Source organism: Myotis brandtii, unplaced genomic scaffold (genome assembly GCF_000412655.1).
Source record: "Myotis brandtii unplaced genomic scaffold, ASM41265v1 scaffold986, whole genome shotgun sequence".
Lineage (NCBI taxonomy): Eukaryota > Metazoa > Chordata > Mammalia > Chiroptera > Vespertilionidae > Myotis > Myotis brandtii.
The window spans coordinates 1,662,199-1,677,853 of NW_005372102.1; the positions used below are offsets into that span (position 1 = coordinate 1,662,199).

At 49.4% G+C, this 15,655-nt stretch overlaps 1 protein-coding gene across 1 annotated transcript in view; it reads right to left on the bottom strand.

The window, feature by feature from the left end:
• GRK4 (G protein-coupled receptor kinase 4) overlaps positions 1–15,655 on the bottom strand; it is a 61,241-nt gene that overhangs the window by 16,601 nt on the left and 28,985 nt on the right. Inside the window, exons 4-9 of the mRNA XM_014533475.1 lie at positions 13,747–13,824; positions 8,187–8,303; positions 7,864–7,967; positions 5,871–5,963; positions 3,737–3,800; positions 367–507 (exon numbers count right to left, since the gene is read on the bottom strand). Coding sequence (XP_014388961.1) covers positions 367–507; positions 3,737–3,800; positions 5,871–5,963; positions 7,864–7,967; positions 8,187–8,303; positions 13,747–13,824 — 597 coding nt within the window. The remainder of the gene's footprint in view (positions 1–366; positions 508–3,736; positions 3,801–5,870; positions 5,964–7,863; positions 7,968–8,186; positions 8,304–13,746; positions 13,825–15,655) is intronic.

A 15,655-nucleotide genomic window follows, 5' to 3' on the forward strand; every position in this document is an offset into this window, starting at 1 on the left:
AAGCTTGCAGTGGAAGTCACTGCCAGACCAGGCCTGGTGGAAGCAGCGGATCTGTTACAAACCCAAGGTCCAAGCAGGCTCTCCACTGTCGTATGTTTGTGTCCGGTTAGGAATTGAGTAAGAAAAGAGAGGGCTGTTACTAAAGCAAAGCTGTTCCCGACACCTATGCCTGTTAACAGCACAAGAAGGCAACCGTACACGCACTAAACCAAGAAATTCCCACGGCTGGAAGGAGGGGGCTTAGAGGCAGGTCGTTAAGGAAAATGCTGGTTCCCACGGGTCCTCAGTGAGGACGAGCGGAGGGACTCCCTGCAGATCCACCGGGCTCTCTCTGAGGGTCCACGGGAGGCGAGAGGAGGTACTTACTACAAATCTACTTTGCACTTTTTCTAGGAGTCTTTTCTCATTTAGGGCCATAGCTTCGCCGTTCCTCCTTTTTATTCTTTTCTTTAGCATCTTTTTACAGGCATACATTTTCCCTGTAGCTCTCACTTGACAGGCATAAACCTAGTTTTAAAGAGAAAAGAAGAGGTTGACACGGAGCTGGGATTCCCCAGGCTACAGGGAAAACTGTCTTCTGTGATAAGCCTCTGTCAGAGCAGCAGCAGAACTGGCCGAGCCAAGACCACTGCCATGGTCACTGTTGAGTTTCTGAGCCGGCCCCTTCCTCCCCTCGGCTCCCTTGTCTACGGCAGGGCGCTGGGGCAATCACGTGAAATACATGCTCTAAAACCCAGGACAGTGGGCAGACGGGACTTGTTCATATGTGATCGTGGTGCAACTCTTTAACATATCTCCCTCCTTTTTTGTACAAAAGCAAAAGTTTTAGAAACTAGATTCTTGATTTTTTAGAAAGTTCAAGAATATTAGAAAATATATTTTACAGAACTCATAGACTTTCATACATTTATTATACTTAGTTTTAAAGTCATATTTACATATTACTTAATTTTATATTATGAACATTTTCAAACATATAAAAGTGGAGAGAACAGTATAGTAAGCCTCCAGGTACCAGTCCCCAGGCTCTGGACTATGAGTCTATGGCTGACTCCCACCCACATCTCACACACACACCCAACCCCCCACATCCCATACACACCTACTGCACAACCACACACATACATACACACACACAATCCCCCACATCCCATACACACCTGCTCCACAACCACACACATACACACACCAAACAAGGATTACTTTAAAAGCAAATATAAAACATGACATAATTTTACCCATCAATAAAATAAACCTGATGATAAAATATAAGGTTTACTGTGAAAAGCATTTCAAGTATTTAAAAGGACAATGATTAAAAACTCATCTGAAATCCCAAGAAAACTATCATTAATATTTTTCTGGATAGCTTCCAGTCCCCCTCCGTACATGTACATGTAAGAACATGTACCTCGCTCCCGCCCACCCCTGGCTAACATGTTCCTACTAAACTCACTTTTAAAACCCATGTGTCTATAACAAGAACTTCATTCTTTTGTCAACACAAGACCCATGTGCTTGAAACTCCGTTTCCTATTTCTTTGAGTTTTACGCTTGGACATCATGAAAGGAAGGACGGGAGGAACTCAAGAGGTGTCCACACAGGGTGGATTTCCCACAGAAACATCATTACGAAGGTGTAGACAACAAGCACTAGGTTGGATTATGCAAATATTCTCAAAGGTCTGGAGCACTGCCCCGGCTGGTGTGGCTCGGTGGGTTGGGGATCATCCCCAACACCAAAAGGCAACAGGCCTGGGCTGTGGGCTCGATCCCTGGTGGGGCGCGTGCAGGAGGCAGCCGATCAATGTTTCACCCTACATAGACGTTTCTTTCTCTCTTTCTCCCTTCCTCTCCTTCAAGAATCAATCTTTAAGAATATTTTAAAATAATAACAACCACTACATAAAAGGTTGGAGAACTGAACCAGGGTGCGGCACCGCTGATTCTCTTGCGGTGATGGCTGCGTGGACCACGTTCCTGCCCTGGCCCAGCGGATCTCCCTGGTAGTGTGTCACCTCTTGGGTCAGCTTTCCAATTGTGTGAAAGGAATGCGTGTGGCCTTGGCTGTGGCTTTGGCGTGGAGTTGGGGAGCATGTGTGATTTAAACACAGGCGGGCAGTGTAAGCCCTCTGACAGCACCCACTTTCGTTTCCCTCTGGCTCCCCTGGCTCTGGGCCTTCTAAACGCCTGCACTGAATATGACCACCGCAGATAATGCACGAAGCAGCGGCGTCTCCTTAAATCACCTCGACAGAGTGCCCGTGCGTCTCTGTCCACCCACCACGGAGGGCTCTACCTGGCACGGCCATCACGTTTACAAACCATCTCTCATGAATTTGTGGGTAGTTTCCCCAGGATTTTCCTAAACGTACACATTCTCTAACACTGTTTGGTAGAGGTGGAAGGTGAATATATGTGCAAACCGAGTTGAGTTGAATAAGCACATATAATAACATGCTTTTGTCCTACATGAACTTTTAGGCTAGCCCTAAATTACGGAAGTATAGTCACAACAATTCACAACATAGAAACAGAACTATCAGCCCCGGCCGGGTAGCTCAATTGGTTAGAGTGTCATCCCGATACACCAAAGTTGTGGGTCCGATCTCCAGTCGGGGCACATATGAAAATTAAGCAATGGATGCATAAATTACGTGGAACAACAAGTCGATGTTTCTCTCTCTTCCTAAAAAACAAACAAACAAAAAACAATAAATTTTTAAAAAGAAACAATCTTTCAATCAGGACAGACAGAGCCTAAACATTGGACATGGGAAAACAACGTCTTTATGAAGTGAAAGGTAAAAACAAAGATAATGATTTTTTCCCCCAAAAAAAACTTGCTGATTTTTTATTTTTATTTTTTAAATATATTTTATTGATTTTACAGAGAGGAAGGGAGAGGGATAGAGAGTTAGAAACATCTATGAGAGAGAAACATCGATCAGCTGCCTCCTGCACACCTCCCACTGGGGATGTGCCCGCAACCAAGGTACATGCCCTTGACCGGAATCGAACCTGGGACCTTTCAGTCCGCAGGCCAACGCTCTATCCACTGAGCCAAACCGGTCAGGGCTATTTTTATTTTTTAAAAAAATATGTTTTTATTGGCTTCAGAGAGAGGAAGAGAAAGGGAGAGAAGGACAGGAACATTAATGATGAGAGAGAATCACTGATTGGCTGCCTCCTGCCTGCCCCCTATTGGGATCGAGCCCACAACCCAGGCATGTGCCCTGACCTGGAATCAAACCATGATCTCCTGGATCATGGTTGACACTCAACCACTGAGCCACACTGGCTGGGCACTTCCTAATTTTTTTAAAAGCTTTTACTAACGTACCTTTTGGTCAAAGTTCAATCTTTTTAAAAAATATATGTATTTTTTATTGATTTTTTTACAGAGAGGAAGGGAGAGGGATAGAGAGTTAGAAACATCGATGAGAGAGAAACATCGATCAGCTGCCTCCTGCACACTTTCCACAGGGGATGTGCCCGCAACCAAGGTACATACCCTTGACTGGAATTGAACCTGGGACCCTTGAGTCCGCAGGCTGACGCCCTATCCACTGAGCCAAACCGGCCAGGGCTCAAAGTTCAATCTTAATGCTCATGCTTATTCCCCAGATACATGTTATGGAAGTACATGTGCAACTTCAGTGGATGCGTTACCTGAAGCAAGTGTCTCAAATACCTCGCTGTATAGCATTGCGCACATCAGCCACATAATACTTACCTCTCCAAATCCGCCTTTTCCTAGAACTCTGTAATGTCTAAATGTTTTCTTTGTTACTGGCTGCCTAAGTAATAAAAAAGAAGTTTCAGGTCTCACATCACATTGTTACTTTAAAGCAGAAAAGCCCACCGAGCTCTTGTCCCAGACTTAGTTATGGAGCCCTACTGGTCTAGGGGAGGACAGGGTGCCTGTGCTTGGGGACTGGGGCCCTCCCGGGGGACAGCTCTCAGCTGCACTCAGCAACAAGCACACGGAACATTTTTCACTGAAAACACTGATGACAGATGCAGAATGGTCCAGTCATCTTTACTCAGGAAAGACAAGTTTGCAACTCGCCCACATGGGAAGTATTATGTATTCCCAGGACCCCCTCAGGCCCGTCAGAAAGCTGCTGAGGAAAGAGGACGGGTCTACAGCGTGCTGTCCTTTGAAAAACCGGACATCTCGAAAAACATGTCTGAACTAGAACTGGAAAAGTGGTCAATCTATATACAGTAGGTCCTCGGGTGACATCGGAGATCCGCTCCTACGGCGACGTAATGCGATTTTCGCCGTAAGTCGGAACCCACCTACATGAACACCTATGTCACTCACATGGAGCACATACACACAGTAATGAAGGGAACCCGTAAACAAAATTTAAAAGAAAGATAACAATTCCTGACCTTTACTTGTGGTAAATAAATAATAAAAAACATAAAGCACATATGTACATACGTCGAAATGACGGAACTTTTTTTATAAATAAAGGGGCGATGGTGACGTAACCACGAAACGACATACATCGAGTTCGACATAATCCGAGGACTGTCTGTATGTAAAAGGCTAAGCGACTAGCCAAGCAACTGGCCGACCGGCCAACCGGCCGACCCAGCCGGTAGGTATGACATGCACTGACCACCAGGGGGCAGACACTCAACGCAGGAGCTGCCGAGCGGCAGCAACTTTGCAGAGCGCCCTCTCGCACTCTGGGACCCCTTGTGGGATGTCGGACTGCCGGTTTCTGCCCAAACCCCGCAAGCCAGGCCAAGGGACCCCATCTGCCGGAGGGACCCCACTCACTCCGCAGACGCCCTTTGAGCCCTGGCACCACCCCAGGTGCGGCTGGCCAGGAGGGATCACGGGAGGTTGGCTCCAGGGTGTGTCCGGTCCATCTTGCCCAGTCCCTCCCCGCTGGCCACCTTCTAATTTCCTTTCAATGTGCACGAATCTGTGCACCAGGCCTCTAGTCAATAATAATTGTAGCCCTGGCTGATGTCGCTCAATGGTTATAGTGTTGGCCCAAACACTGAAGTGTCACGAGTTCGATTCCCAGTCAACGGCACGTACCTGGGTTACAGGTTTGATCCCCGGCCCTGGTTGGGGTGTGTTCAGGAGGCAACCAATCAATGTATCTCTCTCAGGTCGATGTTTCTCTCTCTCTCCTCTCTTACCCCCTCACTTCCAATCTCTCTAGAAATCAATGGAAAGAATATCCTCACTCCTCGGGTGAGGATTAAAAGTAAAAATAATAACAATTGTAATAACAAGACTTGTGGCAGCTAATACTTTGTGAGCACTTACTCTGTACACGAGACTAGGAAGGCTAAGCACTTCACACACATTTCTCAGGCGACCCAGGCATCTAGTGGCGTGGGTCATGCGCACCTCGACTTACAGAACCAGGACCTGAAGCTCACAAAGGCTAAGTCACTTGCCTGAGGTCACACAGCTGCAGGAGGCCAGCACAGCTGCAGGAGGCCGCACAGCTGCAGGAGGCCAGCACAGCTGCAGGAGGCTACCACAGCTGCAGGAGGCCAGCACAGCTGCAGGAGGCTACCACAGCTGCAGGAGGCCGCACAGCTGCAATAGGCCAGCACAGCCTGAGACCCACAGCACTGTATGTCTGTGACCCTAGGACATGCTTTATTTTTCTAACTACTGCACCAAGAGGGCTGACAACCATTTAAAAAAGACAGAACAGAGTCAACTGAATGAGAAGAAACTAGTAACACACATTAATAATCTCTGTACAGAAATACCACATGAAGGCCAAGATTTCCAAGAGTACTTTGACAGATGGAAAAGTATACATCAATCAGGGTGAGTATGAGAAGTTACCATTGTTTTCACTGAATCTTAAGTGAGAACATACCTTTCCAGCCATTTCCACTGTAAAAATCGAGAAAAATATGGGCTCTCTTGGTATTCTTCAAATGGCTTTCCACTTAAATAGCGATGGACAACTCTAGAAGAAGATGGCGTGCAGTTACACCTGCTTCCTTACAACATGGAAACAGCTGTGTTAGTGCAACAGCAAGCCCTGGGCATGGGAAAGCCTATCACACACACACTGCTCAATACTGAATGCGAAATTACAGGAGTCACAACAGCTCCAATGCTATCAGTGAAAACAGGAAGGGAAGATTCAAAAGAAATGAAATCAATTTACCCTCCCAAAGTCAGAGGTTCTTTTTATGTATATGGACATCAGAGAAATACTTTACAAAAACAATCTATCAGTAAAAAGACAATAGTTTAAAACATATTCAAAGTGTGTGTGCACGCATAGGCATGTATATTTCAGGAGGGAATTTAAACATTTTGTAAATAAAATGGAGGAATGTCTAATTGGTAATAGTCACAAGGCAGAAAATGTTAATATGTGACACACCTGTTGTTTTAACACTGGAAATGAAGCAATCAATTATTTTATGCGACACACTTTCTCAAATTTTATGCAATTGGCCATTTATAACTCTATTCTAGAAGGAATAAAATGCTCACTTGGGGAAGCATCTCTCCCTGTCCTGCTGAGTGGGCTGCAAGCACGCGCCGATGCTGCAGGGAACATGATGCTGAGGTCCCCACAGGCTGAGACCTCTCAGGGGAGCTCGGCAGCAAAGCTGCATTTACAGTGACACTAAGGCCGCACGTATTCTGAACCCCATTCTCCCAGAGGGCTTTCCAGAGGCTGCAGTGTGACAACGCCGCGGCTCTGAGAGTGGGATGTTCGTGTCTTATTTTAAGAAGCACGACCCACATGAACAAAAGCTCTCCAGGTCCTCCACGCGTTTTAAGAGCGGACCAGGTCCTGAGAGGAAAGGTCTGAAACGGCCGCTACGTTCAATCTGAGAACTAAACGCTGCTCCGGAGGCTTCCCGGGCCTGCTCTTCACTTCCTCATGGACAGGCTGCTCCCGGACACTGGGGGCGCCTTCCGCGCAGGAGCAGGTGGGCAGCTCAAATGCAAACCTTTCTGAACCTGTTAAAGGACTCGATGCCGCTGTCAGCTACATCGTCTTTATCAAGGCATTTAAGAATTTCCATGAGAAGCACAACACAGACAGCAGCTTATTCTACAGGGTGAGGCAAAAGCAGGCTTACAGCTGTTCACATGGAAAATAATACAATAATTAGTAAATAATAATACAAGTCTAAACTCTGTTTCGCATACTCACCGCTGGAAGCCCAGTTTCCCTCACCTGTATTATATCTGTGTATTTCAGAGTCTGTATAAATCAATGGCTACCATCAACCTACCAGCGCTTCTCAATTCCACTTCCTCACACACCTACCTCAAAACAGGGAACTGCTGTTCGGCTCTAGTCTGGGAAATACGGCGACCGCACACATTTCAAACCATTATGACATTTGAAACTGCACAGCCCTGGCCGCGTTTCCAGTGGTTAGTGTCAGCCTGTGAAGCAGAAGGACCTTGGACTCGACTCCCAGTCAAGGGCATGTACCCGGACTGCACGTTCGATCCTGGCCCTGGTCCGGGTGCGTACAGGAGGCAGCCAATCGGTGTGTCTCTCTCATATTGACGTTTCTCTCTCTTTCCCTTCCTCTCTCTCTAAAATCATTTAAAAAACCAAAACATTTTATGGAAATCTTTTCATCCCAGACACCAGCATTTTGGAAGGCTGAGCAGAGGGCCAGGAGCCGGCAGAGTGCTGCTACCACCCTGGCCCTCCCATGTGGCTGCCTCCGTGGGTCCCTATGCAAGTGCACTGACGACTCCTCCCAGTGGAAGCGGCATTTCATTTCGACAGCACTCTGTAAGAACGGTCTCAGGCCCAGAAGCCTCCTGCAGGCCCGTCTCAGGGCGAGCCACAAGCGATGGGCAGGGTGGGCACAGCCCCTTACCTGACACATTCCTTGAACAGCTCTTTGGAGGGGATCTCCTTCAGTCGCAGCCTGCACGCTCTCACAACACGGGCAGAAATCCGTGGTAAAGGGGCTGCCGCGTTCTTTACAGCACAAACCAAAGACATGAAATTAGTGATTTCACAACTTACCAGTTATGAGCAAGACCTAACGCTTATTGTAAAAAATGAAAACACCAAGGGCATGAGGTAAGTCTAGGTGCCACCGTCACTCTGCCCAGCCTCATCTCCCAGGGTTCAGGGCGTCACCTTTCCCCGGGATATCAAAACAGATACTGCACCCCACGTCACAGCATCACTCACACAACAGCCAGAGGCAGGCGCGACCCAGGGTCCGTGGGTAGATGCGTGGGCCAACAAAGTGTGGTCCACCCGTTCAAAGGGCATTACCCAGCCTTCAATGGAAGAGGATTCTGCCACCTGCCACACATGAATGGACCTAGAGGACAGCTTGCTAAGTGAAATATGCCAGTCCTGGAAGGGCAAATTCTACAGGACTCCACTTATACACCGTCCCGACAGCAAACTCATAAAAGACAAAAAGAAGAGTGGGTGCCACGGGCTGGGGAGGGGGGAGGAGGAGCTGCTGTTTAATGGGGGACAGGGTTTTAGTTTCGCATGATAAAAAATGTTCTGGAGAGAATGTAGGTGACGGCTGTACTTAATGACAAATTTTATACAGTTTTTATCACAATTAAAAATGCAAACATACACACAAACGCTCAGAAATACACACACTTTTTCCTCATACAAATGGAATAAAAACTATGCATAGATGTCCCTCAATTTATGATGCAATTATGTCCCAACAAATCCATCCTAAATTCAGAATATCATAGGTCAAACCTACCTAACACGGTAGCTCAGCCAAGCTGGCCTGAACCGTGCTCCGAGCACTTACATCAGCCCACACCAGGGCAGCTATCTTCCACCGCCTTCCCTCTCTCCTCACAGAGGAGACACGGGGGAATTTTGTAGACATGATGGGACACGGAAACACAAAATAAAATATCCAGAAAATGCTGACAACACAGCACACTGTAGAGCAGATGTGGGGAACCCTTTTTCTGCCAAGGGCCATTTGGATATTTATAACATCACTAGAGGCCTGGTGCACGAATTCGTGCACTGGTGGGGTCCAGCCAGCTGCCCTCTCCCACCCCCCATTGCCCTCTCCCACCCCACATGGGGTGATGGGCCAGCTGGGGGGAGGGGCCACGGGAGAGCAAATTGGAGGCGGGGCTGGCGGGGGGGCAGGGCCTGGAGAAGACCCACTGAGCTGGAGCTGAGCATGGGCCCCAGGCCTCCCAGGGAGAGCAGCCTCGGCGGGAACAGAAACCACCAGAAGGCTCTGCGAGCACCCGCGCTCCCTCAGGCCAGGCGGGCTCACAGCTGGCGTCTCCGCAGGCACACGAGACACAGCCGGGCACTCGCCTTGGTCTGTTGGTCAAACCATCAGACACTGGTTCCCCTTCTTCTCTCTGGGCCCTGATAACACACACGGGCCCATGGGAAGACGCGGGCCCCACCAGCAGCCGGAATGGAGGCCTCAGACCACTGGGCCGCCGCCTCCACGGACCAGAACACATTGCTGTAGAGTCTTCATTCTCCCCTAAAACATGCCCCGCTGCTCCTCTGCAGCCGGAGGGACTGAACTAAGGAACCAAAGACGAGTTTCCTCTGAGGCGGGATCCACCGGGAGCCGCTGGTGGCGAGGCCCCTCCCAGGCGGCTGCCTGCCCCCCACGCTCGGGGAGCTCTGAGCCGGTCCGTTTCCGGCGGTGCCGGTCCGGCGGCTGGTCCACAGGGTTTCTCTCCGCTGCCTTCCCGGCCTCCTGAGCAGTCCCCTCCGGCCCGGCGCTAGAGCCGGGACTCGGAGCGAAGGAGCCGCACCCCCACCCCGCTTCTCAGTCTCACCCGCGTGGATCGGGCCAAAGCCCGCTGCCCAAGACTGGCACCACATGGGGAGGGTCGCAGTGGGGAGAGGGGCGCCCTGACCTGCCAGCCTTGGTGACGATCATCTCATCTCGACGCCCAGCTGACTGAATTCGTCCCACAGAGCCTTCACCTCAAGCTGCGCTCACACTGGCCACCTTCACGGGCGCCTTGGCAGCTGCAGGGCCCTCGGGCTCAGCCGCAGCCCCAGCGGCCGCACGTCATAGCAACCGGTCGTTCCAGTTGGTCTTTCTGCCGCATGGTCGCTGGGCTTTTATCATATAGATTCCCGGGCCATACAAAATCATCACCTTAGAATTAGCTGCTATATTTGGTCAAACATTTAATTAACTCACCCCCAATGCCTGGCAGGGCCAGAGCACGTGATCTCACGGGCCTTACATGGCCCTCAAGCCACATGTCCCCACTCCTGCTGCGGAGTGTCAGCTGTTGACCCTGTGATCGGTGGCACCATGAGAGCTTCGTCTGGCATGTCCCGAGCCAGAAACGATCAAACTTCGAAGTGCACTCTATGACCTGCCTAGCGCTTTTGCACACGGGAGGGCGGGAAAGCCGCGAGTCGGGGCTGCCTGCAGTTGTGTGTGCTGATGCTGGGAGCGACCGTGCTCTCTGGCGGCCGCCTGGCTTGGCAGAGTTCACCTGCCTATGAAGCGTTCCAGTCACCAGCTCTCTCCTCTTCCCACACCACTGCCACCAACACCTCTGCACACCGGTGTGACGGGATAGAGTCCTAGAAGGAGAACTACCAGCTCAAAGGACCCACGTTTTAAATGTTGACATTTATTACAAAACTGCCTCCAATAGGGTGTGTCGCTCACTCCACGCTCCCCGTGTGCCAGTTCCCCACTCTCTTCACCCCCCTCCCAAGGACTCTGGGAGAACACATAACAGAACTGCTGTCCACCTCATGCTCAGCTGCACGTGTAATTTGTCAGCAGAAAGGAGGCGTGCATTGTAGACTGATTTCTGCCCGTGGTATTCCTGCTACCAGAGCAAAACTGTGTGTTTCCTGTCAGTCAGACCAACTATTTCAGCAAAGTTGAACTATTAATAGAAATATACATTGAGAAAACTCACATTAAAAAGATTTATTATTATAATTGATCATCATGATTACTAGCTGTCATCTAAATGATCTAAAACAGGGGTCCTCAAACTTTTTAAACAGGGGGCCAGTTCACTGTCCCTCAGACCGTTGGAGGGCCGGACTATAGTTTAAAAAAAAACTATGAACAAATTCCTATGCACACTGCACATATCTTATTTTGAAGTAAAAAAAACAAAACAGGAACAAATACAATATTTGTATTTGCATGTGGCCCGCGGGCCGTAGTTTGAGGACCCCGATCTAAAACAAGCCCTAGCCAGTTTGGCTCAGTGCATAAAGCATCGGCCTGCATCCCAAAAGGTCTTGGGTTCAATTCTGGTCAAAGGCATGTACCTTGGTTGCAAGCTCCTTCCTGGCCCAGGCCCTGGTCAGGGCTTGTGCTGGAAGCAACCAATAGATGTGTTTCTCTCTCATCAATGTTTCTCTCTGTCTTTCCCTCTCTCTTCTACTCTTCCCTAAAAATCAATGAAAAAATATCCTCAAGTGAGGATTAACAAAAAAATAAAAAATAAATGATCCTAAACAAGTGAAGCCTTCACATGTGCGTATGTCCCTGAGCCTCACCGCCCCGGGTGGACGAGGTGTGGACCGCTGCAGCGCGTTCCCTACCCACAGCAAGAAGAGGGAGAGCAGAGACCACATCATGCTCTTGGACTCACTCCCCAGACCAGGCTCCCCTACACGCAGGCCATGGCGAGGGTAAGAGGGTTCATTCCTTCCACCCTTCAGGAAGAAGTCTGCTCATTCATTTACTCAACAAACACACCTTGTCCCAGGCATAGGAGACAACAGAAAACAAGACAAAATTTTCACAGAACATAAAGCCACCAAATTTCAAAACTGTCTCAAAAAAATGTATTTTTAAGAAATAGTTCTCAGGGTTTTCCGTAGTTTTAGGTCCTTTCCCAAGGTCTCAGTTTTCTGTAGCTAAATAGCAGATTAGTTCCATTACGCGGTTTAATGATTAACTTTAACTGGAGACTCTTTTCTCGGTAACTTAGAACATTTTTATTTAAGAATAATGTCTTCCCACAGAAAGGACAAGCAGTGCTGTGACCCTCCCTGAGCAGAGGCAAGGGAAGGCCTGCTAACCGTAAAGTCAGACAGACCTTCCGGGCCTTCAACTCGGGAACAAGAGTCCTTCTCAGAAGAGGGGGCTGTCCTGCTTTTTCAAGTCCTAGACGTGGAGACCTCGGATGGGAAAGTCCACTGGCAGAAAAGGAGGGGGGTGAACTGTGCAGACATAGGCTTCTTTTTCTGTGTTAAAAACACAGACTTTACTCTTTTTTTAAACTGGGCTGTCTTTATTGTTGAATTTAACAGTTCTTTCTATATCCTGGATACCAGACCTGAGCAGATCTTGGCTTTACAGATAATTTCTCCCATTCTGTAGGTTGTCTGTTCACTTTCTTTATAGTGCTCTTTGAAGCACAAAGTTTTTAATTTTGATCAAGTCCAGTTTATTTACTTATTTATTCATTTAAAAAAATGTTTTTATCCTTACCCAACGAGTGCTGAAATTTTTTCACTGATTTTAGAGCGAATGGAAAGGTGGGGGGGAAAGGAAGAGAGAGAGAAGTATCGATGTGACAGAGACACATGAATTGGTTGGCTCCTACACCAACTCCAACCGGGTGCAGGGATTGGACCTGCAACCCAGGTACCTGCACTTGACAGGGAATCGAACCCACAACCCTCCAGTTTGCAGGCCTGTGCTCTAACCACTGAGCAACGTTGGGCTTAGGTTGCTGTCCTTTCACTGTGCTCAGAAACCAGTCTAAACCAAGGTCATGAAGAGCTAACTTAAAAGTTTTTTACCTAACTTTACACCTCAGAGACGTCCACTGGGAGTTCTATGGCTTTCACTCTTCCATTGAAGTGTTCGATCCGTTTGGATGATGCTTTGTGTGTGGTGTGAGGTAAGGGCCAGCTCCATTCTTTTGCATGTGGACGTCCAGCTGTGCCTGCAGTCTCTGGAAAGGTGACTCTCCCCAGAGGTGTCGTAGGCTGTTGTAAGTCAGCTGACTGCAAACAGATGCGCTGGCTCCTGCATCAGTCCCGGCCCACTGATGGGGTGACTGTCCTTATGCCAGCACCACGCGGCTTCTCTCATCAGTTATTAGTTTCTGCAGAAAGGGGAGCTAGGGTTTCGGTCGGGATTATAATGAACCTACAGATCATGGTGGGGAGTGTTGTCATCTTAAAAATATCCAGTCTTCTAATCCATGAACATGGGAAGTCTATTTAAGTTCTTCAATTCCTTTCAATGATGGTTATAAGTACAAAAGTCTTGCACTTTTTATATTTACTCCTCTTTCTTTTGATGCTGCTGTAAATGGAATTGCTTTCTTAATTTCACTTTGGATTTTAATTGCTAGAAATACAATTGAATTTTGTATGGTGATCCAGTGTCCTGCAACCTTGACAAACTCATTTATTAGTTTTTTCTCCCTAATGTATGTGTGGACACCTTAGGGTTTTCTACATACAAGTGCTATGGTCTGCATGTATCCCCTCAAAATTCCTATGTTGAGATCCTCCCCCCCAATGAGACAACATTGAGATGTAAGGCCTTTGGGAGGTGCTTCGATCGCGAGGAGGGAGTCGGTGCGAGCCGGAGAGCCCCCGTGAGGACACACAGTGAGACGGTGCCAGCTATGAGCCAGGGAGAGGAGCATTTATAAGAAAGTAACGATTTTAACAAACTTGTTCTATTTATCCAATTATATAAATATGACTCTGTACTCTAACTACATAAGTAAGCTATTTACAAATCTTATATCTAAAGAAGAAAACACACCTCATTAATGAAGAACGTGTTTAAGACTAACTGTCCGCGCTCTCTTCGGTCCTCGTCGGGGGAGACTTCATATTCTGCCTGAGTGCAGAGATGACAGGGAAAGAATGTTAGCTGCGCTCCTCGCGGGCGTCAGGCGGCTGCAAACCTCTGGCTCTGGAACTGACTGGCAGCCACGCCCAGAGCAGCCCCTGTGCCAGGGCCTCCTGAGCGCTGAGGGTTAATGACACAGCAGAGCAGCACATTCCACGATGCTCGGTCTTATACTTTCAGCCACGAACTGTGGCCAAACAAATAAGCAGCTCACAGAAGTGCCCAGCAGGCACCCTGGACCCCGAGTGCAGTTCCCAGGGACTCAGTCACCCGCCACAGGGGCCGGGCCGGGGGAGACTGTCCCAGGGAGTCAGTCACCCGCCATGGGGGCCGGGGCGGGGGGGGGACTGTCCCAGGGACTCAGTCACCCGCCACAGGGGCCGGGCCGGGGGAGACTGTCCCAGGGAGTCAGTCACCCGCCATGGGGGCCGGGGCGGGGGGGGGACTGTCCCAGGGACTCAGTCACCCGCCACAGGGGCCGGGCCGGGGGAGACTGTCCCAGGGAGTCAGTCACCCGCCACGGGGGCCGGGGGAGAGACTGCAAGAACAGACAACGCCACACAGGCCAGAGGAGAGGAAACATTAAAAGTAGAACCTGACCAATAGCTACACATCTATAAAGGACAGGCAAGGAGGAAGAAATGGAAAAAAGGTAAGAGAAGAAGCAAACGAGAGGAGACCACAAAGGCCTGGCTGAGAGCGTTTCTAGAAGAAGCCACTCAAGGCCCACAGCCACGGGGACAGCAGGAGGGGCCGCGAGGCAGCCCTGGGCTTTGCAAGTGGAGAACTGAGACTATGGACCCTGAAAGCCAGATGGCGCTGAAGAGAAAGTGAGGAAAAGCAAAGCAAAGGAAGTTCATCTACTGAACACACAGAAGTACCCAGGGAGCGAGTCCTTGTGGGGGACCCCAACCTCGCCCTCCACTCTGCGCCCTTCACAGGCCCAGCGCGGGGATGCGGCTGCGCAGGCGGGTTCAGCGCGTGCTCCTGACTGGTGCGGGCACAGCGCTCACCTAAGGACCCTGCCAGCTTCCGGGATTAGTGGGAAGGAAGCACTGTGTTCCGTGGCAGTCTTTGGATGTGGGCAGGAACAACCAGTTACTCAAACACAAATGCACCACTGCTGCGATGGTGAGTGCAGGGCGACTCAAGTCTGCATCGCTGGCTGCACGAGGGAGACTCGCCTAGACAGCCCGGTGGGCCTGACTCATCCGCTGAAGGTCTTAAAAAAGCAGAGCGGAGTCTTCCTGGAAGAAATTTCTGCCTAAAAGAGCGGCCTCACCCCATTTTGGAGTCCCGCCCTGCCTTCCCAATAGCCTGCCTCACAGCGGGCAGACTCTTCCAGCCAGACCTCACAGCCAGGAAAGCCAATTCCTCTTAGTAAATCTCTTCACATCTAACTCCTAATGGCCATGTTCCTTTCACTGAGCCTGACTGATACAGATGTCATAGATCTCTGAACTCCTAAAATATAGCAGCTTGGCCCTAACCGGTTTGGCTCAGTGGATAGAGCGCCAGCAGGTGGGGGTTGGGGGGGAGGGCGGTCGTGGGTGGTTGGCAGGCCCCACCCCCTGGTCAAACTCCCGGTTGAACTCCCGGTCGAGGGGACAATTTGCATATTAGCCTTTTATTATATAGGATACGTTAGACATATCACATTCTACTAGAGCCCAGCAGGCAGCCCCACTGCATCAGAATTCTACCTTTAAAAGGTAATTGCCTCCTTCACAAGCCTCGTCTTTTTGAATGTCTAAAATATAGCAGCTTGGCAAATATAACCCAACCAGAGGCCCAGTGCACGAATTCGTGCACAGGTGGG